Source organism: Myotis myotis, unplaced genomic scaffold (genome assembly GCF_014108235.1).
Source record: "Myotis myotis isolate mMyoMyo1 unplaced genomic scaffold, mMyoMyo1.p scaffold_m19_p_6, whole genome shotgun sequence".
In the NCBI taxonomy this organism is placed as follows: domain Eukaryota; kingdom Metazoa; phylum Chordata; class Mammalia; order Chiroptera; family Vespertilionidae; genus Myotis; species Myotis myotis.
The window spans coordinates 75,985,168-76,011,198 of record NW_023416368.1 but is presented as its reverse complement, the minus strand read 5'-3'; the positions used below and the strand labels follow the sequence as shown (position 1 = coordinate 76,011,198).

General features: G+C 43.1%; 1 protein-coding gene across 6 annotated transcripts in view; it reads left to right on the top strand.

The window, feature by feature from the left end:
• Positions 1–18,903, top strand: part of EXTL3 (exostosin like glycosyltransferase 3) — a 115,055-nt gene extending 96,152 nt beyond the window's left edge. For 5 of the 6 annotated variants that reach the window (XM_036312390.1, XM_036312389.1, XM_036312392.1 and 2 more), the window contains 3 exons: positions 2,462–2,606; positions 8,237–8,365; positions 15,796–18,903. In XM_036312390.1, coding sequence (XP_036168283.1) covers positions 2,462–2,606; positions 8,237–8,365; positions 15,796–16,005 — 484 coding nt within the window. In that variant the 3' untranslated portion in view covers positions 16,006–18,903. The remainder of the gene's footprint in view (positions 1–2,461; positions 2,607–8,236; positions 8,366–15,795) is intronic. The other variant, XM_036312394.1, reaches the window with a different exon arrangement.
• Positions 18,904–26,031: the final 7,128 nt, after the last annotated feature.

Genomic DNA, 26,031 nt, shown 5'->3' with positions numbered 1-26,031 from the left:
TTGTGTCAGTGCTTCCACGTTGATTTTTTTCTTTATTATTTAATAGAAAATTAACATTTGGTCAGCCATCTCATGGTTGACAGCCTTTAACTAATTAGGTATGTTACCTTTTAATATTGCATAGCAAGTGAGGTTTTGCTTTATTAAGAACTGTCTACATTTTAGACTTAAATCAGCCACATCAGATAACTGAAACACTCAGTTTCCAATCCTTTCTTCTGATGATATTTCAGAGATAGTAAGAGCAATAGGCATTTGATGAGATTAGAATTTTAAAAAATATATATTTTATTGATTTTTTACAGAGAGGAAGGGAGGGATAGAGAGTTAGAAACATCGATGAGAGAGAAACATCGATCAGCTGCCTCCTGCACACCCCCTACTGGGGATGTGCCTGCAACAAAGGTACATGCCCTTGATGGGACTCGAACCCGGGACCTTTCAGTCCTCAGGCTGATGCTCTATCCACTGAGCCAAACCGGTTAGGATGAGATTAGAATTTTTAGGGGTATTGATATAATATTTGGTTACACCAAATTTTGACATATTGACATATGTCAATATTTGGTGTACTTACTAGCCATCTTTAAATCCTGGATATGTCAAATTATATTACAGAAATTTCTTATAGCTTTTTAAATTAGTAATTTGGAGACAGTTTTAGGTTCTAAATTAGGATAGAGGTAGTGACTTGGGCAGGAGATGGCAGAAAGCCCAGGTGATACAAGTGTGGTTTCTTATCTGTTGGACTGGATTAGTTGCTTTTAAATTTAATAGGAGAGGAATTGTTTTGAAGTGAAATCAAATGTGTTTTAGGAATTGAATTTCCATGTAAGTGATGAGGGCTTTTCTCAAGCAGTTTATTTTATTTTTATTTTTTATTTTTATTTTTTTTCCCCTTTATTGAATAAGATATTACTTTATTTATTTATTTAAAAATATATTTTATTGATTTTTTTACATAGAGGAAGGGAGAGGGATAGAGAATTAGAAACATCGATGAGAGAGAAACATCGATCAGCTGCCTCCTGCACACCCCCTACTGGGGATGTGCCTGCAACCAAGGTACATGCCCTTGACCGGAATAGAACCTGGGACCCTTCAGTCCGCAGGCCAGCGCTCTATCCACTGAGCCAAACCGGTTAGGGCTGAATAAGATATTACAAATGTGTCCTTATCCCCCCAGTGTCCCCTCACCCCCTCAATCCTTCCCTCACCCTCATCTCAAGCAGTTTAAAGCTCTCTTTGGGCTGAGGTAAAGTGGGAAGTAGTGGTTCATTGTTTACAGGACCCCGAAGCAGGGCTGATGGGTTCTGTGGAGCAGAAGTGCTTTCAGCTCTAGGATTTTAGCCTGGAAAACTGGGGGACTGATTCTGTTTGTCGTTTTACCTGTAAATTTGGGGATGATGTAAAATTTTATCCTGGAAACATTGAATTTTCAATTTATTTATTGCATTTATGAAATCTTTTATTTACATGGTCCTGTAGACCACTTTTTATGGTGTAGGTCTCTCCCTCAGTTCTGCTTAAATCAGGAATTAAGACTGTTGGACCTTACAGAGACTTGACTTGGGGTGGTGAACACACAGTACAGTGTACAGATGATGTGTTGTAGAATTGTGCACCTGAAACCTGTAGAGTTATGTGTTTTTTTAATTCTCACCCGAGGATATTTTCCCATTGAGTAGAAAAGAGAGGGAAAGACAGAGAAACATTGATGTGAGAGAGACACATTGATTGGTTGCCTCCTGTACATGCCCTGACCAGTGCCCAAGCCTGCAACCGAGGTACATACCCTTGACCAGAATCGAACCCGGGACCCCTCAGTCCTCAGGCCAACGCTCTATCCACCGAGCCAAACTGGCTAGGGCTAACCTGTACAGTTTTATTAACCAGTGTTACCCTAGTAAATTCAATAAAAAGGCAAAAAAGAAAGACTGTTGGACCTTACTCCAGGCAGCAGTCTCCTGTGTTTAGACCAGTGGTCTCTAAGCTTCTTTTATAGTATACTCAGGAAAAGGAAAAATTAAGTATGCAATATACATCAGTTATATACATACATGTCTAGTGTACTAATGTAGCATGCTCATTAAAAATAAAGCTTTTTAGATAAAAAGTAAATAGGAGTAGACATTTATATCTTCTTTCTGCTTCTTAGCAGAATATTATGCATCCCATGTTATTCCAGCTTGTTCTTTCTGTAAGGGTGGGAGAGATGCTGGCTGCCAGGAATTAGAGAAGCAGTAAAAACAAGCTGGTGCTTATTAAGGAAGCTGCATGTGTCGCTCATTACTTGTTTTTATCCTATTTGGCTTGCGATTTTGTTATTAAAAACAACAACAACAAAAAGAAGGAACAGCCTAAGAACCAGAACCTGCAAGATATAGGCAGTAATCCTAAATGTTTCTGATAATCTTAGAGCTTTGTACTTAGGTGTGTACATATACTTGTGCTTTTCGAGGGTGTGGAGAGAAGCACGGGACCGCATTGTGGGTTTCCCTGGCCGTTACCATGCGTGGGACATCCCTCATCAGTCCTGGCTCTACAACTCCAACTACTCCTGTGAGCTGTCCATGGTGCTGACAGGTGCTGCCTTCTTTCACAAGGTAAGACAAGATTTGGTAAGAATGGCATGAACTTGTTAAGAATTCAGCCTTTATGTTGCAGTGTAATGCTGCCCTAAATTTATCTCTCCTAGTGCTTTTCATATGTCCCTTCTTTGCTAGAAATAAGTTATTTCTGTTTTTAAAGACAGAAATCAAGATGCTTAGAGCAACTCTGGCACTCTTCTGACTCAGGCTCGCCACCGCTCTCCCAAGCCCCACCACAGGCCTCTATCTGTTGTGGCTCTGTATTCTGTTTGATTCCTTAGAGCTTGTAACCTTCATGCCTCCACATCCCAATTTTCATTGATTATCCAACATGCAAACCCCTCCAGTTATTACTCCTCACCTGTACTGTTATTGCTAAACTGTTCTATTTTTTTGTTTCTTTGCTCCTGACTCATCTTCTCTCAATTTCTCATCTGTTCTATAAAGTAGCCACTGGCCACTTGTGACTGTTGAGCACTTGAAATGTGGCTGGTGCTCAAACGTTGAGATGTGCTGTAGTGTAAAGTACACACCAGACTTTGAAAACTTAGCATGAAAGAAGGCAAGCTATCTCAATAATTTTTTATATTGACTGAATGCTGAAATGCACTTATTTTGGATATATTGGATTAAGTAAAATATATTGCTAATTAATTTTACTGTTTCTTTTTGCTTTTAAAAATGTGGCTACTGGAAAATTTAAAATTACATGTGTGACTCATTATATTTCCATTGGATAGTGCTGCTCTGTACCTTCCCTCTCAGTTCCTTCCTCTGGACTCTGAAGAATCCCTATCCTCAGATAACCACCTCGCCTACAACCCATGGAACACCTCCTCTGTCACTTTGACCTGATGGAAACCTGACTTTTCTCTAAGGAGAAAAGTATTTTTTCTGCAGACAAGGATTGAGGCTACTCATCTCCCAGATTTATACTTTGGATCAGGAAAGGTGTAGAGAACTTATCACTGCTTATCAATGACATATCTCGACAGTTCTCAACTGACATATGAAATCTCATTGGAGGCTCATGGCATCTGTCTTGTTGCTACTGTCCCCCAGCCTCATAATCATTCCCTCACAGTCATCAGGATGTTAGTACCTGGCCCGTCATCCTAATCTCCGTTCTATGCTGTCGGTCATTCTGGGTGACTCATTCCCCTTATGAAGACCCACCCACCATACTGTCTTCCCCATAAATGTTGAAGTATCTCAGGGTTCCAGCTTCATCTAGTGCTCTTCTTACTTTGTGTTTTCCTTAGACATTCTCTCATACTCACAAGGTCTTGTGGCTTTCCTTACACCTAAGCTGATGATTTCTCTATCTATATTCCAGCCTTGGCCCTTCCTTGAGATCTGTACTTGTATATTTAATTGTTTCCAGGTCATTCCCTATATGTCCCTGTGATCCTTCAAACGGAATTTTCCTCCAAGAAGCCCGTGATTTCCCACCCCCTTCAATTCCCTCAACTCTTTTGCTCCTCGTTTATTTCATATCTCAGATGGTGGCATCTTGCAAGTCATCTCAAATAGGACCTTGAAAGTTATCTCGCTGGGGACATTTGAACCAGCCTAGGAAGTCATTAAACTTGCAGCTCATTTTTCTTTTTAAAGTATATATGTTACGCTCATCCCATTCTTGAGTCTTGCCCTTGTGCTTATTTTCTAAACTTGGATGGGCTTTGGTTGGGCTGTGGATTGCAAGGAGGAGTAGAGAGCATCTGGCTGAAAAACTACCTAGGAGTCTTTTATTTTCACACTGGTTGTCTGAGAAAGAGCCACTGATTTTTAGCAGTGTCTGCTCATAAATAACTTGAGAATTTGTCTTCTGAAAAGTCTGCCTTCTCAATTCTCTGATGGCTCTATAAAAGTTACAGTAGTCAGATCTCTTTACTTTCAAGTAATAAATAATTAATAAAACTTAGGGTTTTGGGTTTTTTTTTTCTGTTTGAAAATCTAGAGCAGAGTTTACAAACTAGCAGCCCCCAAGCCTTCTGTGGCTTATAGAATGTTACTTTACAAAAAGATCGGGACCTTAATGAAAATGAAAGTCAGGTCACACAGGGCAGTGTTTCTGCCTGACACCAACTGGCTGGAGCTGCGTAGCCGCTGTTCCTGTACCTGGGCATGTATGTGCTTATTTTCTCCATGACTCTATTTTTCTTACACCCATTTCTTTACAATGTTGTGTATTTGCCTTACTTGTGTGATCCTGGAAAGCAATTAAGTAGTCATTCCCTAATCTGGAACAGTCTTTTTTTCAGTTACAGTTGACATTCAATATTATATTAGTTTCTGGTGTACAACATAGTGGTTAGAGATTTACATAACGTATTAAGTGATCACCCCCATAAGTCTAGTACTCACCTGACACCATACATTGTTAGTATATTATTGATGATGTTCCCTATGCTGTACTTTATATCCCCAGGACTATTTGTAACTGCCAATCAGTACTTTTTAATCCCTTCTCCTTTTTCACACCCCCCGCCCCCAGTACTCCTTCCATCTGACAGCCATCAGTTTGCTCTCTGTATCTATGAGTCAGTTTGTGTTTTGTTTATTTTGTTTTTTATATTCTACTTATAAGTGAAATCCGATGGTGTTTGTCTTTCTTTGCCTGACTTATTTCACTTAGCATAATACCCTCTATTGAAGCAATCAAGTTTTTTTTTTATTGTAAGTGCCTAGCAATAGAAATTTTGAACCTGTACCTCACAAATATGTATATTTATTTATGAGTTATATTTATAAATGTGTACTGTCATACTTACAGAAATTTTTGTAAGGTTGAGATAAAGATGAAATAGTTTCAAAGTATTCTCACTTAATTCTTAAATTTTCATGACAGCAATGTGATTGAATATGCCTTATTGTTTTTGAAAATCTTGATTTGACACTATGTTATGGCAAGTCAGATATCTATTTCTAAATTAAGCATATTTTTGATACTTGGTTTTAATCACTGTCCCTGGAAGAATACCTTATTGCTGGGCTTACTAAGTCATGATACTCATCAACTAATTTGGTGGCTTGTTGCTGAAATTGACTAGAATTTCCATCTTCCATGTCGCCATTCAGTTTTTTTAGCAAACCCAATGAGGTGTTACATTATTGTATTTAAGAGTAGTTTCCAACTTCATTTCAACTTTTTGTTCAGGAGATTTTTAAACAGGTTACAGAAGGTTTTTTTTGTGTGTTTTTAAAACGTATACATCTGAAAATTTTTGTAGATTTTCGTAAGTTATTTTTGGCATTAAAATTAGATAATTGTGAAAATACTGCTAAGCAAGTGTTTTCATAATGGTTTCTCTGTTTTTTAAAGGCAATTCTTGTTATAATTTCACCTTTCTCTTGATGATATGGGTTGTGGTTAATATACATTTTCTTATCAGCATATAATGGCAGCCACTGGCATTTAAAGGGTCAATATATCTTAATCACCTGCCTTTTTCTAAAAGAAAAATGTATAATTCATCTTTTTTCCCTAAAAAATATATTTTTATTGATTTCGGAAGGAGAGGGAAAGATAGAAACATCAATGAGAGAGAGAGCCATTGATCGGCTGCCTCCTGCATGCCCCCTATTGGGGCTTGAGCCCACAACCCGGCATGTGCCCTTGATCAGAATCGAATCTGGTACCCTTCAGTTCTCAGGCCGATGCTCTGTCCACCGAGCCAAACCAGCTAGGGCTCATCTTTTAAGTTCACCATCTCTTAAGTACTTAGCCACCAAACCAGCAAACCACTGTATGCTACAAAAATTGTGTGATCAGTTTTTCATTACATAGATTTCATATTTAATGTAATAAAATACATAAATCACTTTTATTGAGCACCTTACCTCTTTATTCATTATCACCATATTGCAACACATCACAGTTAACATGTACCCTGTTTTATAGCATTTGCCCATTCCTGTAGTGTAAATATTCTTACTATGGCTGATTTCAGGTTATCGACATAATCACTAAACATGGAGTTGGGAAGAAATGTGGATTTGCACATCATTGTATAGTTTTTTCACCATATAAATATGATAGACATAGACAACCTCAAGATAACAGTGAAATTTAGTTAATGATAGTAAAATATAACAATTTTTTAATTAAGTGATGAGCTTTAGGTTTTTATTATTATAGTTATTTAAGTTTATACAATTATATTTTTAATAATAGCTATTTTTTCATAACAAGTTCACAAAATTTCTAAATAGTCTCACAACATTTCTGAAAACTTAGCAGTCAACATTCATGAGCAGGCGTGAGCCAGCTTTGGCACACCATTCTGTGGGCCTTGCAGGACATTTCAGAACTTAGGCTTTTGGTCTGAGTGAGATGGGAAGCCATTGAGGAGTTTAGAGCCGCGATTTTCAACCTTTTTGTTGATCTGACAAAAAATAGGTATAATTTTGATTAACACTGATGGCTATTGTTGTGTTGGTTGGTGTCAATTTTTTATTCGACAGTCTAAGGGAAAAGAGGTAAGTGTCCCTGACTAAATAGTCAGGTATTGCATGTTTTAAAATGCTTGTGGCATACTGGTTGAAAATCGCTGGTTTAGCATGTCATGTTAAGTTGGATTTTAACACGATCACTCTGCTGTGCTGAGAATGGACTGTAGGGAAGAAAATATGGCATCAGAGAGACCATTTAGTTTTTATTTTTTTAAAATATATTTTTATTGATTTCAGAAAGGAAGGGAGAGGGGGAGAGAGATAGAAACATCAATGATGAGAGAGAATCATTGATTGAGCCTGCAACCTGGGCATATGACCTGACCAGGAATTGAACCATGACCTCCTGGTTCATAGGTCAAGGTTCAACCACTGAGCCATGCCAGGCAGGCCCAGCAGGGAGACCATTTAGACAATATGAGTAATCCAGCCAAGAAATGATGGTGACTTGGAGCAGGGAGGCCAGTGGCAGTGGTGAGAAGTGATCAGATTCTAGACTTCGTATGTGAGGCGCTGAGGGATTGGATATTTCATGGCTCAATGACTTACTGAGAAGTCTGAGAAGATAGCCAGGCTTTTGTTGTCAGAGAGAATGTTGTTCAGCTGAACCAGTGTCTGACCTGATTTGACAAATTTTTAGATTGTTGTAAAATCACTGAGGTACTAAGGAAATTAAATGAAATTGCGATTCTCTAAGGGGGTGATAATGGCAGCTTGGAAGGGGTCATTATTCATTGCAGAAGATCTGCTGTGCAGGATGCTAAGCCACCCTGGCCCCAACTCCTTAAATGCCGGTGATGGCTACCTCTTTTCTCCCACTTCCTAACAGCCCCTAGGTGTACACTGTTGTGGTTGTTAATCCTCACTGGAGGATATATTTTCCCATTGATTTTTCAGAGAGTGGATGAGAGGAGGGAGGGGGGATAGATAGATAAAGAGAGAGAGAAACATTGATGTGAGAGAGACACATTGCTTGGTTTTCTCCTGCACGTGCCCTGACAGGGCTGGGATCGAACCTGCAACCCAGGTACGTGCCCTTGATCAGGAAATCAAACTCTTGACCCTTTGGTGCATAGGCTGACACTCCAACAACTTAGTCAACACTGACCAGGGCATCTGCTCATATTTTTGGGGAAAGCCAAAGAAGTATGGCCTCTAACAGAGTGTGATTCTTTTTCTTTCCCTGACAGTACTATGCCTACCTGTATTCTTATGTGATGCCCCAGGCCATCCGAGATATGGTGGATGAATACATCAACTGTGAGGACATTGCCATGAACTTCCTTGTCTCCCACATTACTCGGAAACCCCCTATCAAGGTGAGGGTTCCACTACTGATGGGTCTGGGGTGCATGAATACTGAATTCACTTAGTTTGCAGTAGTGCGGCATATAACCGTACCTCAGAGTCCTCATCTGTAAAATGGGGATAATGATACCATCAACCAAAAAAGGATTGTCTGAAGTTTAAATTAGTTGTTAATTCAGTGGCTCTTCACTCTTAAGGGTAAAATAAAAAAAAAAAGGGTAAAATAGATAGAACTCAGAAGATTTGGAACTTGGTTGGGAAAAATGTTACATCTTTAAGTTTTACTAATTTCTAACTGGAATTTTTATCAGTTATGAAACAAGCTACAATTCATAAGAGCCTTTGCAGTAATTGTGATTTGTCACCAGTAGTACTCAGACATTTTCATATCACATTTGCTGTTGCATCTCAAAGTGTCACTTGTGATCATCACTGCTATTAACTACCAAATGCATTTAGATCTAGAAAAGAACACATGTATTACTGTATTTCAGTATAACTTGTTTCCTTTGTAATCGCATGTAGTTAATATTATGCATTTAAAAACATTCTGAGGTGGAGCCCACAGGTTTCCCCAGATTGCCAAGTCAGAGTGGAGGCGACTCCTGTGGCACAGATTTAAGAATGTCTGGGTTAAATTATGTGAAGCTCCAAGAATAATGCCTGGCACATAAGTAATTGCTAAAAAAGTTATTTAGTTTAAAACAAGAACAAAAGTGCCGTCAGAATTCTAGAAATTTGAGTTTTGTTTTTATCTTTGAGTTGCTGAATAGATTTGATCAGAGTATCCCAATTTCATGCTCAGCGCATAGAAAGACCATTTTCATCACCCTTTCTGTCATCACTGGAGGTTCAGATGAGTGAGAGCTCTCCTGGTGAGGGCTAGGGGAGGCCTGGTAAGGAAGGGCCTTCATAGTGATTAATACTAGAGAATCTGTGTGTCAATTCAAATGAGCAGTATTTATGACTGTGCTCTGTCATCTGTCAGTATTCATGCCATAGCCTGATGTCCTTAGAAACATTTACTTAAGGCCTTATTTTATTGTTTAAAAGGCATATTATTTAATATTACAAAATAATAAGTTATCTTTATGGATATCATTACTGCCATGAGTATATAATATTTTACTCTTACATATTGAAGGTAAGTTTTATATAAATAACCAGCAGTCTGTACTAATAACGATAAATCATATCTTTGGTGGGAAGCATTGTGATAATCAAAGGACATTGGATCCATGCAACAAAGGGTAACAAGTGGGGGCTAGGTGGGGGTGGAAAGAGGGGACATTTTAATACTGTCAACAATAAAAAAACGTTTATGTAAAACAATCACACCAAAGAGAGATAGAAAAGCATTTGGGGCCTTCTGCATCCATTTATACCTAGCAAGCCTTTTTCCAAGTGTGGCTCAGGGTTATAACTTTCTCCTGATAACCCCATAGTTTCTTCTATCCTAGTGCCTTCTGCTAGCAGTGGTTTTCAACCTTCTGGCCCTTTAAATACAGTTCCTCATGTTGTGACCCAACCATAAAATTATTTTTGTTGCTACTTCATAACTGTAATGTTGCTACTGTTATGAATTGTAATGTAAATATCTGATATGCAGAATGGTCTTAGGTGACCCCTGTGAAAGGGTCATTTGGCTGCCAAAGGGTTCATGACCCACAGGTTGAGAACCACTGTGCTAAAGCCTCACAAAAGAATAATTAGCAAAATAATGCATCCAATTGTGTGGGTTTTTTAGAATTGTGACTGATAATAGTCACAGTTATTTTCATAAAAGTAGTATGTTTGCCAGGTACAGTGATAGATCTGATATAAAACAGTGAAAAGCATATTTCTTTGCAAACTCTACGGTTTGGGAGACAAGGCCTTAGAAAGAAGTTAGTGATTGGTGAAATTTTCTATTCCTTCTCCTTTCCTATGTGGCTGGGGACTGGACATCAGCCAAGATGTGTGCTTCCATTTATACCTCCCTCATAGGTCAGACAGCCATGAAAGTCAGGCTCTGAGTGATTAGGTGTCACCTGAAACTCTTACAGACATGATGAATTTTTCACCTTCATCAAAGTGTGTTTGTCTATATTATTAGACTAATTAAACACTGGCCAAATCTCTTCAGTGTAGTGAATGAGATGGAAATAATTTGCACATGGTATACATGCCTCTTACCAAGTGAAAACTTAAGAAGTAATTATTCTCTGTGAATTTTCTCAGTCTTCCTATATAATAAAAGGGTAATATGCAAATTGACCCTAACAGCAGAATGACTAGGAATGACTGGTCACTATGACACACACTGACCACCAGGGGGCAGATGCTCAATGCAGGAGCTGCCCCCTGGTGGTCAGTGCGCTCCCACAGGAGGAGCTCTGCTCAGCCACAAGCCAGGCTGATGGCTGCCAGCACAGCGCTAAGGATGTCTGACTGCAGCTTAGGCCTGCTCCCTGCTGGCAAGTGGACATCCTCCGAGGGCTGCCGGGCTACCAGAGGGATGTCTGACTGCCAGCTTAGGCCTGATCTCCCAGGGGGCAGGCCTAAGCCAGCAGGTGGACATCTCTCGAGGGGTCCCAGACTGCGAGAGGGCACATGCCGGGCTGAGAGACCCCCCCGAAGTGCACAAATTTTTGTGCACTGGGCCTCTAGTATGGGAATATTAGAGGAATTCAATTCAAGATCAGGGTGAACTTTTTATTTTTTTATTTTTTTAAATATATTTTATTGATTTTTTACAGAGAGGAAGGGAGAGAGAGAGAGAGTTAGAAATATTGATGAGAGAGAAACATCAGTCAGCTGCCTCCTGCACACCTCCTACTGGGGATGTGCCCGCTACCAAGGTACATGCCCTTGACCGGAATTGAACCCGGGACCCTTCAGTCTGTGGGTCAACACTCTTATCCACTGAGCCAAACCGGTTTCGGCCAGGGTGAACTTTTTAAAATCAAAGGCCCAATAAATTAAGAATGCCTTCAAATTTTGAGTTAATTTATTCAAATTCTGAGTCCAGTTATGCACTTTATAGTATAGAACCAGTTAGCACTATTTTTAACTTACCTACTTTCAATAGCATCAGGTATATGTACTATTTTGTATTCTAAAATAGTAATTTCTTTTTGTATTAAATACTTCAAAAGTACACTGTTGAACTGTTCTCTCCCTTGTTAAAATTAGAAAGGTTGGCCCTAGCCAGTTTGGCTCAGTAGATAGAGTGTTGACCCACAGACTGAAGGGTCCCGGGTTCAATTCCAGTCAAGGGCACGTACCTTGGTTGCAGGTTCCTCAGCCCTTGTTGGGGTGTGTGCAGGAGGCAACCAATCGATGTGTCTCTCTCACATCAATGTTTCTCTCCCTTTCGCTCCCACTCTCTCTCTAAAAATCAGTGGAAAAATATCCTTGGTTGAGAATTAATGAAAAAACCACACAAAAAAACAAACAAAAAAATTAGAAAGGTTGGTTGGTTTTATGATTAGCAGTGTTCTTTTAATAATGTTAATATCTTAACAATACTACCTAAAGAACAGGGAGTTAATGTTCTTAGAGCAATTGCTGCTTTGAATATTGTAATGTTACATTTTCCAGGAGGAAAAAGATCTAGACTATAAGTAGGCTTTATGCAGAATAAGGATTTGGGGGGTAAGATTAATGATGTTTAGGTACAGACTTAGAATGAGTAGTAAATAAGCCATGGAGACCTAATGCGCGCTATAATGGCTGTGGGCAATAACATTATCATATTGCAAGCCGAGGATCACTGGCAAGACCAGAACTGAGGGGGCAGGGAACAGGCTGTTCCCCAAGCCTTCTGAGAGGATGGACACCTCGACTTCAGACTTGTAGCATCCAGGACTGTGAGAGGATAAACGTTTGTTTCTAAGTCTCTAGGTTTGTGGTCATTTGTTTTAGCGGCCCTAGGACACTAATAAAGTCACTATCATGCCTTCAGTGGTGCTCACACCATTGTTTTCCTTTATGCTTTTGTCACCTAAGCATCCATCCCTAAACACTGTGGCTTACTTGTAAGATAAACCTTTTTGTGTTAAAGTAGATTTAGATTTACAGACGGTTGTGAAGCTAGTACAGAATTCCCACCTACTCCATGCAGTTACCTTGTTATGAGCATCTTATCTCGGTGTGGTCCACTGGTCCCAGTGAAGGAACCAGTGTTGATACACCATATTACTCGTCTATCCTTTTTTTGGATTTCCTTAGTTTTTGCTAGAATGATAATGTAGTAGAATAATGTAAAGTGTAACCAAGAGCATATGTGAGCAACTGTGTGCCCTAAACTCTCAGTTCCCACATTCTTGGACCACATTCCATGGCTCTCTGGGGTAGAAAGCCTGACGAGAGCACGAGGAGCTGACTCTGCGTAACTAGCCCACACCTGCGGCGCAGGCCACACTCGGGCATGAGGCCAGACAGTTACACCTGCTCCCCCAGGGAAGCCCGTAGAGAGGCTCTGGACTGGCAGGGACTACTGGGCCATGGAGGGTCTGCAGCAGACATATATGCACCCCAGGCCGATCGATTCCCTACAGTTCCCTTAGCCACATTCCCACTAACTGGAGAGGTTAGAGGAGCAACCCAGGAGATGCCTTTAAGCCAATGCTTGGCCATTGGTCAACAGGGTTAAGTACAAAACGAGTTCCACAAGTGAGCTTGACCAGAACCGGGCAGAGCAGGTGAAAGATTCCAAGGCCCCCTTAAAGCCCAGCACAGAGGGTGGGAGGGGGAGATATGTGTGTTCTGCTGTGGGCACAGTGGCAAGTTCTGTTCTGCTGTCCTGGCCCGATTGGTACAGGTCCTACCAGCTTTCTGGGTCTGCCCTCTGGTGGCCCTGAGCTTTCACTTCTGAACCTAAACTTCCCAACCTCAAGCATACACAGAGCAGGACTGCCAGAGGCAGAGGGCTCTCTGAGGGTGAGTGGGCAGTCATCATGAGAATGGGAGGGTCCTCCACACCCCTCCACTGGGGTGGGGCAGGTAAAGAGCACGCTGGGCCCCAGGGGCAGAGTGCAGCTCCGAGCAGGAAGGAGTTCAGCTGGGAGAAGGGGAGGAAGTCATTGTCTTTTTTCTGTTCCAAGATCACTTTGCCATTTTAAATTTTATATAAATGGAATCATACAGTGTCACTTCTCCATGTCTCTTAATCTTGCTTTCATATTTTTAAAGCTTTTTGTCAGTATTTTCCATATATTCCATATAATAATTTTATTATACTTTTCATCACTAACATTTTCTTATTGCCCATCAATTGAGTTTGATTTAACTCAATATACTTTTCATTTCTGTTGTTCTATTTGGTTCCTTTTCATATTTGGTTCCTTTTCATATCTGTTAGGACTTTTTTGATAGTCCCTGTTTCTTTCATTAAACTTTGAGAAATCTTTCAAAATTGCATCGTAATATTATACACATTTATAGTTACAGTCACTCTGATAATCCTGCTATTTTGCAGTGTTTTGGGATCTGATTCTGTTGTTTGTTCTTCCTTATGTGACTCATTTCCATTCTTGTGACTTTTTTTCTTGTTAATCCTCACCCAAGAATATTTTTCCATTGATTTTTAGAGGGTGGAAGGGTAGGGGAGAGACAGAGAAACATCAATGTGAGAGAGAGAGAGAGAGACAGACAGACAGACAGACAGATAGACATCGATTGGTTACCTTCTGCACACGCCCAGACAGGGCCAGGGATTGAGCTTACAACCGAGGTACAAGCCCTTGACCAGGAGTCGAACCTGAGACCCACCCTTCAGTCCACAGGCCGATGCTCTATCCACTGAGCCAAACTGATTAGGGCTTTGTGACTTTGTTGTTGTTAATTCTCACATGAGGATATGTTTTCCATTGCTTTTCAGAGAGAGTTGGGGGTGGGGTAGGGAGGAGAGAAACATTGATGTGAGAGAGACACATCAACTGGTTGCTTCTCGCATGTGCCCCAACTGGGAGTGAACCACAACCCAGGTACATGCCTTTAACCTGGAATCAAACCCGATGCTTGGACTGGTGCTCTAGTCGCTGGGCCACACCAGCTAGGGCGCCGTTTGTGACTTTCGATTGTGAGGTTATATTCTTTGGGATTTTACCTGTGTCTCTTTGAGGTCTAAGTTTGCACCTGAGAGGATTTGCATTTCCTTCTCCTGCATCCCTCAGGTCTACTTGAGACCCGTGTAAGCTAAGTGAGCATCTTGGGACTGTTCAGGACACACAGCAACATACATGCCAGCCTCCGGTGTGTGAGGGCCAGCGTGTGCTTAAAAGTGGTCAGAAGTGCTGCTCCTTCTCCGCTTAGAGCTGAGACTGAGCAGAAAACGTTTCCTTCCTGTCGCTCTCTGTGGCTGCCTCATCCCACACAGCGTCCGGGTACAGCGGGTCCCAGAGCTTCACACAGTCTCCTGTCTGACTTCACACTCCTGCCTCCTGAGTCTGATAAAGACCCCACACTCCTGGCTGCCTCACTACATTCAGGCCTTTCCATTCTTTTGGCCTCTAAGGATTTTATTTTTCATTACAAGCTCAAGCATATATTTAAAGAGATGGTTTACATATATCTTACCCTATTTTTTTCCGCCAGGTATTCTGTGCTGAGGGGTTTTATGTTATGTGGTCGGCCACATTGTTGATAGTGAAGCTGTTACATTATTCTCCATACTTTTCTAATTGCTTGAAATTTCCTAATAATAACTACTAAACTGTAATATGACTACTTTCCCATGTCTTTTTCCCTCCCCTTTCTTTCTTTTTTTTTTTTTTAAATCCTCACCCAAGGAGTGAGGATATTTTTCCCCATTAATTTTTAGAGAGAGTGGAAGGGAAGGGGGAGGGGGAGAGAGCAAGAGAGAGAAACACCGATGTGTTAGAGACACATTGATTCGTTGCCTCCTGCTTGCACCCTGACTGGGGCTGGAGATTGAACCTGCAACCGAGATAGGTGCCTTTGACCAGGAATCGAACCCTTTCAGTTTGTGGGCTGATGCTCTGACCACTGGGAAAAACTGACCAGGGTCCCATGTCTTTTGTAATTTTAAAAACTTTTTATGGTTGTGTAGTATTTTATAATTATTTAACTAGTTTCCTTTTGATGGGTCATTTTCCAGTATTTTGCTATTAAAGATATTGAGAAACAACTTTATACCTACATTTTTCTGGGCAGCCAAGAAGAACACTAGCCGCAGTTACTAAACAGGTAACACTGACCATTTTAAAGCTCCTGATACCTGTTAATTACAGGCCGTTGGGAAGAGCCCCTTTACGTGTTGTAGCCACGTGTGTGGCAGGCGGCAACCAGGGCACTGGCCCTGACTCCCTCTGAGCGCATGTGGCTGTCTGAGGCCGTGTCTTCCCTGTGGACGTGGACGCATCGGGTTGTTAAGCTGTGGGGTTTCTCAGTGTTGGCACCTGTGATCCTCACTGTGCTCCTTCTTCCCTGTTCCAAGGTGACCTCACGGTGGACTTTCCGATGCCCAGGATGCCCCCAGGCCCTGTCCCACGATGATTCCCACTTTCACGAGCGGCACAAATGCATCAACTTCTTTGTCAAGGTGTACGGCTACATGCCCCTGCTGTACACGCAGTTCAGGGTGGACTCTGTGCTCTTCAAGACCCGCCTGCCCCATGACAAGACCAAGTGCTTCAAGTTCATCTAGGGGCCTTGCAGGTTTGGGGAGAGGATGAGCAGAGGGAGGGAGGTGGCTCCTAGACGTGGAAGGACCCCAGGCACATCCACTGGGTGGGTGGCCCAGACCCTCTGCTGGGAGAGGCGGCGGGAAGAGTGGAAAGGAAATAGTTGCCTTTCTCTTGAAGCTGCCACGCTGGGCCTGGAACCCGGACAGAGGACACTGGGACTCCCTGCACAGGGCACTGATAGCTTACACTGAGGACATGGGGGCTCTGGAGAGTCACTCACACAGGTCATAAGCCCAGGACAGCTGGTTTGTGGTTTTTAAATCCAGTAACAACTATTATTATTATTTAAAAAGAAAATGTTTCAGATTTGCCATTCGAGGCTTATTTATATATATGTGTGTGTGTGTATATACATATGTATGTGTATGTATATATATCGCACACATACTCACATGCATATACATATATATATTTGGGGGGAATTTGAAATTTCTGCCTGCCTCACAAAGTGAGGGACCCACCAAGGCTCCCGATGTTCTCTCTTTTGGTGGAGATGGATCCTGGCCTTAGGGATCTGGCTCATCCTTAAAGATCATCTCCATTCTCCCCAGAGGATGTGCAGAAACAAAAAAAGGGCCGGCTGGCCCTCTTATGGGCCCTGGATGAGATAAGACCTGTCGGTTTGTTCCTTCTCCCTTTGCACTGCCAACGGCGCTCCGTGACTCCTGTCTCCTCTCCCTTGAGTCCCTGGGGAGGGCGGACCTGCATCTCGGGGACAGTTGAGCTTCCTTGTGCTGGATCACTGGTGTATGTAGAGTCACGATGAGGTCATGCTGTTCCAGGACTGTCCCTGCTTTTTCCTTCTCTTCCATGTTGGAACCAGAGGAAGGAGGAAGGAAGGGACCCCAAGGCAGCACTTCCAAGTGGCTCTTTTGTCCGCCCCCCTTTTATAAATGTGTTTTGGCTTCAGGCTTTCCTGAGGGTTGTCTCCTGTGTAAGAGAACAGAACTGGCGGGCTGCCCTCCCAGGTGTGGTCTGAAGTGGTTTGCAGGTGGGCCTTCTCTCTGTGACTTGGAATAAGCAAGCATCCTTTTGGCCCCCCACCCGGCTGGCCGGTGAGTCTTACGCAAGGCAGCTGCCTTGGGATAAATACCTGGGTGAAATTCACCTTCCCCTCCACCGTATGTTACCTGTAGTTTTTGGATCCCTAATGCCTGGTTGTTCCACAACACCCCGAGGTTTGGTATGTGCCAGAACAATGGGAGGATCTAACGCCCTTTCCTTGACTTCTGACTGAAATATCATAGGCATTTTCACCCACATTGTCACTTTCCTTGGGTTTAAATTTCCATTCCCTGGGCTGAGATAGAAAAAGCTCATTTTTCTTTTGTGGTGACGGCAGTAGGATAAGCAAAGAGGGTGTTAGTGGCATTTGGCAGGGATTCAGCCCATGCTTTTGGCCATTTTTCTGGACCCCACTTCATTCCAGTGAAGTTGAGTGTAGCTGGTTTTCTGCACCTGAACAAAAGCTCAGGTCTGTCCTGGTCATGCACATGCCTTAAACCGGTCCGTCTTCCCCAGACCTTGACACCTGTGCTTCTATTTCTTGGGGGCACATTCTCCTGTGACCTGCCTGTACCAGTGGGTTCTCTTCAAGTATCGTTTTGAAGCCAGGCTCTGTCCTGTAGATACACCCGACCGTAGGGCTAGCTTGACCTAAGTGGCCTCTCCGCGGGCAAGCAGGACCAGGGCTGCTCCCAGGGCGGGTGGTGTCCTCCAGGTCCGCAGCGGCATCTTCTCGTGGCCCTCCTGCCAAGGCGGCTGCCTAGGAGATTGAGTTACACTGCTCAGCAACCCAGCAAAGGGTCCAGACTCCCAGCATCCTAACTTTCTAGCGTCCTTTCCTTGACTTCTGACTGTATTCTTTTTAGCAGTAGCCTTCTTCCCTCGGGAAGCCAAAGAGTGTGGTGTGTCGAGCTATGTATGTGGCTGCTATTTTTATCTTGTTTATTTCAATGTGAGGAACTAATATACTGCCCTTCAGTGGGACGTGGTGGGAAACGAGCCGTCTGTGTTAGGATCCCCTCCAGAGGAGCCAGATCGTTGGGTCCCCGAAGGCTGTTGGTGGATCCAGGGGTAGCCGAACGGGCTGAGATCATGGAGAATGTCAGCGTGTGCTGTAGGCAAGGTTGTGATGCCAGAGTTTCAAACAAGGATGCTCTATTGGGACCTGGATGGACACTGACATGAAGGACCCCACAGCAGGCTCTGGTGGACACTAAGAAAACAGCCGTGTTGTTAGACACTCCTCAGCAGCAAGCAGCAGGGCAGGCGGATCTTCTGGATTGTGGGTCAGGTGCTCCTGGAGCTTGGCTGCTGGGTTTTGCCACGTGGCTTGGGGGGGAGGGGGCGCGCTCTGTGCTTAGGCGGCCTTTGGTGCTGATCGTTACCTTGGGAAGCCCGATGTCACCTGCACCACCTGTGACTCACCTGGAACACGGAACAGCTCTGAAGATCCACGTGGGTTTCCTTGGCTGTTGAAGGTAACACCCAGGGCCCAGGACATCTTGCTCTCCAGGTAGCGGTTTGCTTTTCTCCGTGAGGGGAATCCTGAGTGAGGGCCTCCCAAGGTGCTCGGCAGCCATTCTGTGCTGGGCACCTGGCCAGGCTCTGTCGGCTGTGGGCGCACTTCCAGCCGGGGCCTGCACACAGGGCTGAGGGCCCATCTGTGCGGGAGGGTAACCCCTTCAGTAGTTGCCTGCCTGTGTGCTCACAAGCTCCTGGTTTGAGATGATGACACTTAGAAGGGGGAGCTCTCTGCTATCCATGCCGTGTCTATCCGCCCACCCTTTCTAGTCATGAGCACAATGGTCTGACATGGGATTTTTGTAAAAAAAATAAAATACATGGAGACTAACTCAAGCAGCGTGGTGGTCTTTTGTGGTTTCCTCTGCAAGGACAGAGAGTGACCTGAGAGAAGGTGCCTGCTGGTTCCGGGGCGCCGCCAGAGCACAGCCTGGAGCAGCCTGCATTCCTAAACCCAGGTGCCGCTGCACACAGGCACGGACCCAGCTGCCTGCCCTGCGCCTGCTTCTGTGATGACTCAGTCAGTCAGAGAGGAATCCAGGGGTCATTTAACTGGTGTGAGTGGGATGTGGGATGGCATGTAGCATATATGCCACCTTTAATTTTTCATGGTAATTTTAAAACGTGTGGCCCTGACTGGTTTGGCTCAGTGGATAGAGCGTCGGCCTGCGGACTGAAGGGTCCCAGGTTCGATTCCGGTCAAGGGCATGTACCTTCGTTGCGGGCACATCCCCAGTAGGGAGTGTCAGGAGGCAGCTGATCGATGTTTCTCTCTTGTCAATGTTTCTATTTCTATCCCTCTCCCTTCCTCTGTGTAAAAAATCAATAACATATATATAAAAAATAAATAAATAAAACATGTGGATGTGGCGAGTGCAGGGGAGCTTGTGTGCATGTGTTCCAATGCACAGAGGACAGGGCTGGCCTGGAGTGGCCTGGGTTGGTCTAGAGGTCGCTTTGTTGAGATTCGAGGAGTCACTGAAAGTACCTACGTCTAGTTGGTGCTTCTCAACTGTCAGAGCTCAGTCCTTTGGTGTCTGTGGCTCCGACTGCTGCTTGGCTATGCGATCAAAGCCATCCTCGGAGAGAGCATGAGTCGGGTGTCGCAGATGGTAGAAATCGGAAAGAAGACAGGAAACTGGGGCAAGCTGAATGGGGGGGGCGGGGGGGGGCACCTGTCCTAGGCTCTGTGGTTGGGAGTTTGGGTCACACTGACAATCCTAAGCGTGTGGGACCCAAAAGTCTGATACCTGCAAGTAGTGTTGGCAATCGATTAGGTAGGTTTGCGCAGGTGAGGCGGGTAGATGTGTCATATAGGGTGGGAATGCCTACTTGGGTCTGGAGTTTTGACTGCCATGTTCCCAGTCTTCCAACTGTCCATCTTGTTGTAATTTGTCCTGGAACCAGAGAGCCTTGAGGAAGTTGCACAAGGCTGTAGAAGTGGGCGTTTTACTGAACACGGGCTCCTGACAGTTCCTGCTTGGACTTAACCAGGTAAGCTCAAGTGGCCAATGTTAGTGGTTGATAGTATTACCAATGAAATCGGCTCCAAAATATTTACAAAAATGTGTTTGGGAAGGATAATGTTGCAGTTAAGGGTATGGGCTCTGGAATAGGTTACATGGGTTCAAATCCTAGGTTGTCCATTAAACTGTGGTGGGGAGCAATTTATCTACTCTATTAAATTGTTTGGGGTGACACTTGTCAACGTGAACATATAGGTTTTAGGTGTGGGTTTCTATTATAAGATCTGTATGTTGTACCATGTGCCCACCACCCAGAGTCAACTCTTCTGTCACCATATATTAGGACCCCATTCCCCCCCCCCCTCCCCTCTGGCAACCACCATTCTGTTTGTGTTCACGAGTTTCAGTTTTATATCCCACATATGAGTGAAATCATATGGTTCTTAGCTTTTTTCTGACTTATTTCACTTAGCATAATGTTCTCAAGGCCCATCTCAAGTTATCTATTCTAAACTTTCATCTGTAAAATAGCAAAAATCGTGCCATATCTTACATGTTGAAAGTTAGTATAAATGTGACGAGTCCACTGTTGGGCACACAGTAGAAATGGAACTATTATTCGGGTAACGTTCTTTTCTGTTTGCCATTTATTTTAATGCCAGTTCATTGTTTAAGACTAAGATTGGAGTAGCTCAAGGAAACAGGCGGACGCGGCGAGCAAGAGGGGAGTTTATTAGAGGGAATGGGGATGGAGCCCCAACCGGGGAAGGTTAGGACTCAGTTTCCACTGTCCTTGGGGTTGAATTATTTTTTCTTAATTGGTACATTTATTAAAAGTGTAGACTAATGGTCCTGTGCTTAAATGTTGTGGTGGATGTGTGCTCGCTTCCATAAAACATAACTAATCATAAGGAACTCTTCAACAAATGTACTCCTGAGAGACGTGAACAGGTCACTAGAAATGACTGACAAGACAGGGCCACTGCAGACACAATTCCCTTATATAATTAATAATTGCTAGAAAATGGAGTTTGACATTATTTACAATTATACCAACATTCATGGAGGCTATCACAGGCATAAGAAGCGTGTTTTCATGCTTCCCAAGTAGTTTTCTGTTTTAGATACACAGTGTATATTAGGTCGGTTACCACAACCGAACTTGTTCTCAACAAGCACAAGTTTTATGTCCCTTCACCAGTCTCTTCCATCTTTCTGGGCCTATTCATTTGCAGAGCAGAAACTGTAACCAGTTCTTTTTTTTTTTTAAATATATTTTGATTTTTTACAGAGAGGAAGGGAGAGAAATAAAGAGCTAGAAACATCGATGAGAGAGAAGCACCAGTCAGCTGCCTCCTGCACACCCCCCACCGGGGATGTGCCCACAACCAAGGTACACACCCTTGGCCGGAATCGAACCCGGGACCATTCAGTCCGCAGGCCGACGCTCCATCCACTGAGCCAAACCGGCTAGGGCTGTAACCAGTTCTTCATGTCATGCATTCACATGTAACGTCCAATCTTTATATGCTGTCCAGTTTCTTTAAGATAAAAGGAGTGACTCGCGGCAGGGCTACGTAGATGAGGAAGTTCCATATGGAGGTCATATCCTCGTGCATCTGCCTTCCATTTTATCTCCTCGGGGTCCGGCTTCATGCGAGGCCCTGGATATGGAACATCGTGGCTCTGCCTCACTGGCTTCCACCAGCTGCGCTCTCGGGGTTGGATTTTATGCCCAAAACCGCAGGGGGAGGAGGCTGGGGGATGTAAGTGTTCTAGTCTGATTACATGGAATTGGTTGTCCTTTAGATCGATGAGTGCTGGCCGTTGAGGCTGTGGGTTGTAGGCAGCCGTTGTTGCCGTGAGCCTGCTGTCTTGCTCCTGGTGTGGCTGCCTCCTGTTGTGCTGGATAGGGTGACCGCTGGCTGTTCCACGAAATGCGGCTGGGGCCACTTTCTTGTTCAGGACTTTCTAGTCTGGCTGAGCCACAGTCCTCTGTTGGCCTGTCAAAGACCCAGCTGGAGACTGCCTCCAGGGAGCCTTCCCTCCTCTGAGTCACTGTCTCCCCCCCCCCCCCCCCCCAAATTATCCTGTTAGAGCTGCCTGACTGTCATGTTTACAACCCGGCTTCCCACACCAGATTGTAAGCCTCTTGAGAGCAGAGCGCATGGTAAAGTGCTGAATAGTTTTTTGAAGAATGATTTGACAAACCAGAGGGTCACATAGAAGTCCTAGTTGGCCGTGAGCTGAATAGTAATCAGTACTGCAGTGTTTCTGGAATACTTTACAGCTGTGGTACTAACCAGACAGGTGACAGAAGCCTGGCACAGGACGGTGGAGAAGTTCGACAGTCACTGTTGTTATTACTCACATCATTGACAAGGGGCTAAGAGCATGTCAGGAAAAACACGACACTGGATGGGTTCCAGAAGAGAGCATTTAGGTGGGAAGCCTCGCCCGAGGGCCACGTTTGGTTTGCTATTTAATTCACCTGCTTCTTGGCCTGGTTTTATTAGGGAAATTGTTTTACTTTTTCTCTATTTGTCTATAAATCCTGGTGGTATTGTATGGTTGTCATATTAGAATTTAAACTATTTAGATTCTATTTACTTAAACTATTAGTCCCAATAGTTAATTGTGAAACATTTCAAATGTACTGATAAGCTTAAATACTTTTTACAGTATGAGTCTGTGTGCCTAACATCCATTTTACTGTACTTTCTTTACAGTTATCTCTGTATCCATCCCTCTATTCATCCTATTTTTGGTATATTTCTAAGTGAATTATATTAATGCATTTCCTTCTAAATATAAGCACACACATATTAACTGGACGTCAGTGTTAGTTTCTATGCATTTAATGAAAATTTACATATTAAATTTATACACTGAAATACACAAATCTTAAGTACATCTTCTGTTGAGTTTTGACAAATGCATACACCTATGTAACCCAAACCCCTATCAAAAAATAGAACATTTACTATTAAATCCAGAAAGTTACCTCATGTTCCTTCCTCGTCAGTCTCCCTCTCTACCCTCCCAGAACCAATATTCTGATTTTTTTCTTTATCTTGGGTTAGTTTTCCCTGTTCTGAGGTTTTATATAAATGGTGTTGCACATTGTTTACTCTTTTGAGTGAGTCTTGAAGAAACTCAGCATCGTGTTTTTGAGATTCAGCCCATGCTGTATTACTAATTTGTTCCTTTTATTACTGAGTAGTATCCCAAATGCAGTGTAACAGCATCGGTCCATTCTGTTGACAGGCACTTGGGCTGTTTCCAATTTTTGGCTATTATGGGTAAAACTGCTCTGAAGATTCCTGTGCAAGCCTTTTTGTGGGTTTATGTTTTTCTCTGGGGTAAATACCTAGGAGTGGAACTGTTTGTGATAAGGTAGGCATATACATGTTAAGTTTTTTTTTAAATTTTACCTTTCATTTACAGTTTGCATTGAACATTATTTTGTGTTGTTTCAGGTACAGGATAGTGGCTAGACAATCATATACTTTACAAAGTGTTCCCCCAGATATTTTTAGCACCAACCATATATAGTTATTACAGTAATACTGACAATGTTATTGACTGTGCTTTATACCCCTGTGACTATTTTGTAATGACCAGTTCGTACTTCTTAATCCCTTCACCCTTTCACCCCCCTCCCCTCCCATGCCCACGCCCACGCCCACCAGTCTGTATCTATAAATTCTACATGTTTATAAGAAGCTGCCAGACTTTTCCCCAAAGTGACTGCACATGTTTTGTACTCCCACAGATAATAGGGCTCTGCTTTTCCCACAGCCTCACCAATCTATGGTGTTGTCAGTCCTTGAAATTTTAGCCATTCTGGTGGGTAATGGTATCCTGTAGTTTCAGTTTGCATTTCCCTGATGACTGATGGCATCTTGCTGGATCATATGGTAGCCCTATTTTTAATTTTTTGAGGAACCTCCATACTGGTTTCCATAGTAGTTGTACCAATTTACATTCCCACTAATAGTGCACAATTGTCCCCCTTTTCCACATCCTTGCCAAACTTGATTATGTGTTTTTTTAATGATAGCCATTCTAACAGGAATGAGGTGATATCTCATTGTGGTTTGATTTGCATTTCCCTGATATTAGTGATATTGAACACTTTTTCATGTACTGTTGGCCATTTCTGTTTTCTCTATGGAAAATGTCTATCCAAGTCCTTTCCCCATTTTAAAATCAGAGCATCTTTTTGCTGTTGAGTTGTATGATTCTTTATATATTTTGAATATTAGACCCTTATTGGAGAGATGGTTTACACACACTTTCTCACATTCGGTTGCTGCCTTTTTATTTTGCTGATGTTTTCTGTGTGGTGTAGGAGCTTTTTAGTTTGATGTGGTCCCACTTGTTTATTTTTGCTTTTGTTGCTTGTGCTTTTGGTATCATAAAAAAAAAATGTTGCCAAGGCCTACATCAGTGGTTCTCAACCTCCTGGCCGTTTAAATACAATTCCTCATGTTGTGACCCAACCATAAAATTATCTTCGTTGCTACTTCATAACTGTAATGTTGCTACTGTTATGAATCGTAATGTAAATATCTGATATGCAGGATGGTCTTAGGCGACCCCTGTGAAAGGGTTGTTCGACCGCCAAAGGGGTGGCGACCCACAGGTTGAGAACCCCTGGCATCAAGGAACTTTACCCTTGTTTTCTTCTAGTAGTTTTGCAGTTTTGGGTCTTACCTTTAAGTATTTAATCCGTTTTGAGTTAATTTTTGTGAGTGGTATAAGGTGGGGGTCCAATTTCATTCTTCTGCATGTGGTTCCCAGTTTTCCCACCACCATTTAGTGGAGACTGCTCTTTCTTTGAGTCCCTTGGCTCCCCTGTCAGGTATTAGTTGACTGTATATGTGTAGGTTTATGTCTGGGCTCTCAGTTCGATTCCATTAGTCTCTGTGTGTATTTTTATGATGGCACCATACTGTTTTGATTGCTATATAGCTTTGCAATAAAGCTTGAAATCAGAAAGTGGGATGCCTCCGGCTTTGTTCTCCCTCAGGATTGCCGGGCTACTTAGGGTCTTTAGTGGTTCCATAGACATTTTAGGGTTGCTTTTTCTATTACTGAGAAAAATGCCATTGGAATTTTGATAGATGGTAAAATGATGTTTTTATGATATGATTAAAATCTGTAACAGGCTACCAAGCAGTGGAGACTGTGATATTTAATCTTTAGAGAATAAACTCATGATCAGTGTTGGCTCTAACCCCCACCAAGATTAGACATTTTTGGCTCAACTCTATACTGCCTATTGCTAGGATTTAGTTGTTACTCGTATTTCCTCCAGAATTATAGTTGGTTATTTTTACCTCATCCTAGGTTCATGTTATTTACACACAATTCCACTGCAGTGAATTTAAGACCATCTGATATTTTCTGCTTCCCCACAGTATGGTATGAAACAATGAGACAACATTCAACTTTCCTTAGGACTGTAGGGGGAAATGGGACTCGGTGCCAAAGGAGTGTCTCCCTTTCCTGCCCACCAGTTTACATGGCTCATATGAATATATCTATATATACAGAAGGCTAAGCGACCGGCTGACTGGCTGGTAGGTATGACGTGCATTGACCACCAGGGGGCAGATGCTCAATGCAGGAGCTGCCAAGCGACAGCAACTTTGCAGAGTGCCCTCTTGCATTCTGGGACCCCTTGGGGGATGTTGGGCTGCCAGTTTCAGCCCGATCCCTGCAGGCCAGGCTGAGGAACCCCACCTGCCAGAGGGACCACGCTCACTCTGCAGACGCCCTTCAAGCCCCAGGGCTACCCCAGGTGCAGCCAGCTGGGGAGGGACCACGGGAGGTTGGCTCCAGGGCATGTCTGTCCCGTCTCACCCAGTCCTGCTTCTAGTTTCCTTTCAATGTGCATGGATCCATGCACTGGGCTTCTAGTTATCATATAACTTGGGAGGTTTCTTCACTCTTATTTCTGTTGGTACGTCATTGTAGTTTGGCAAA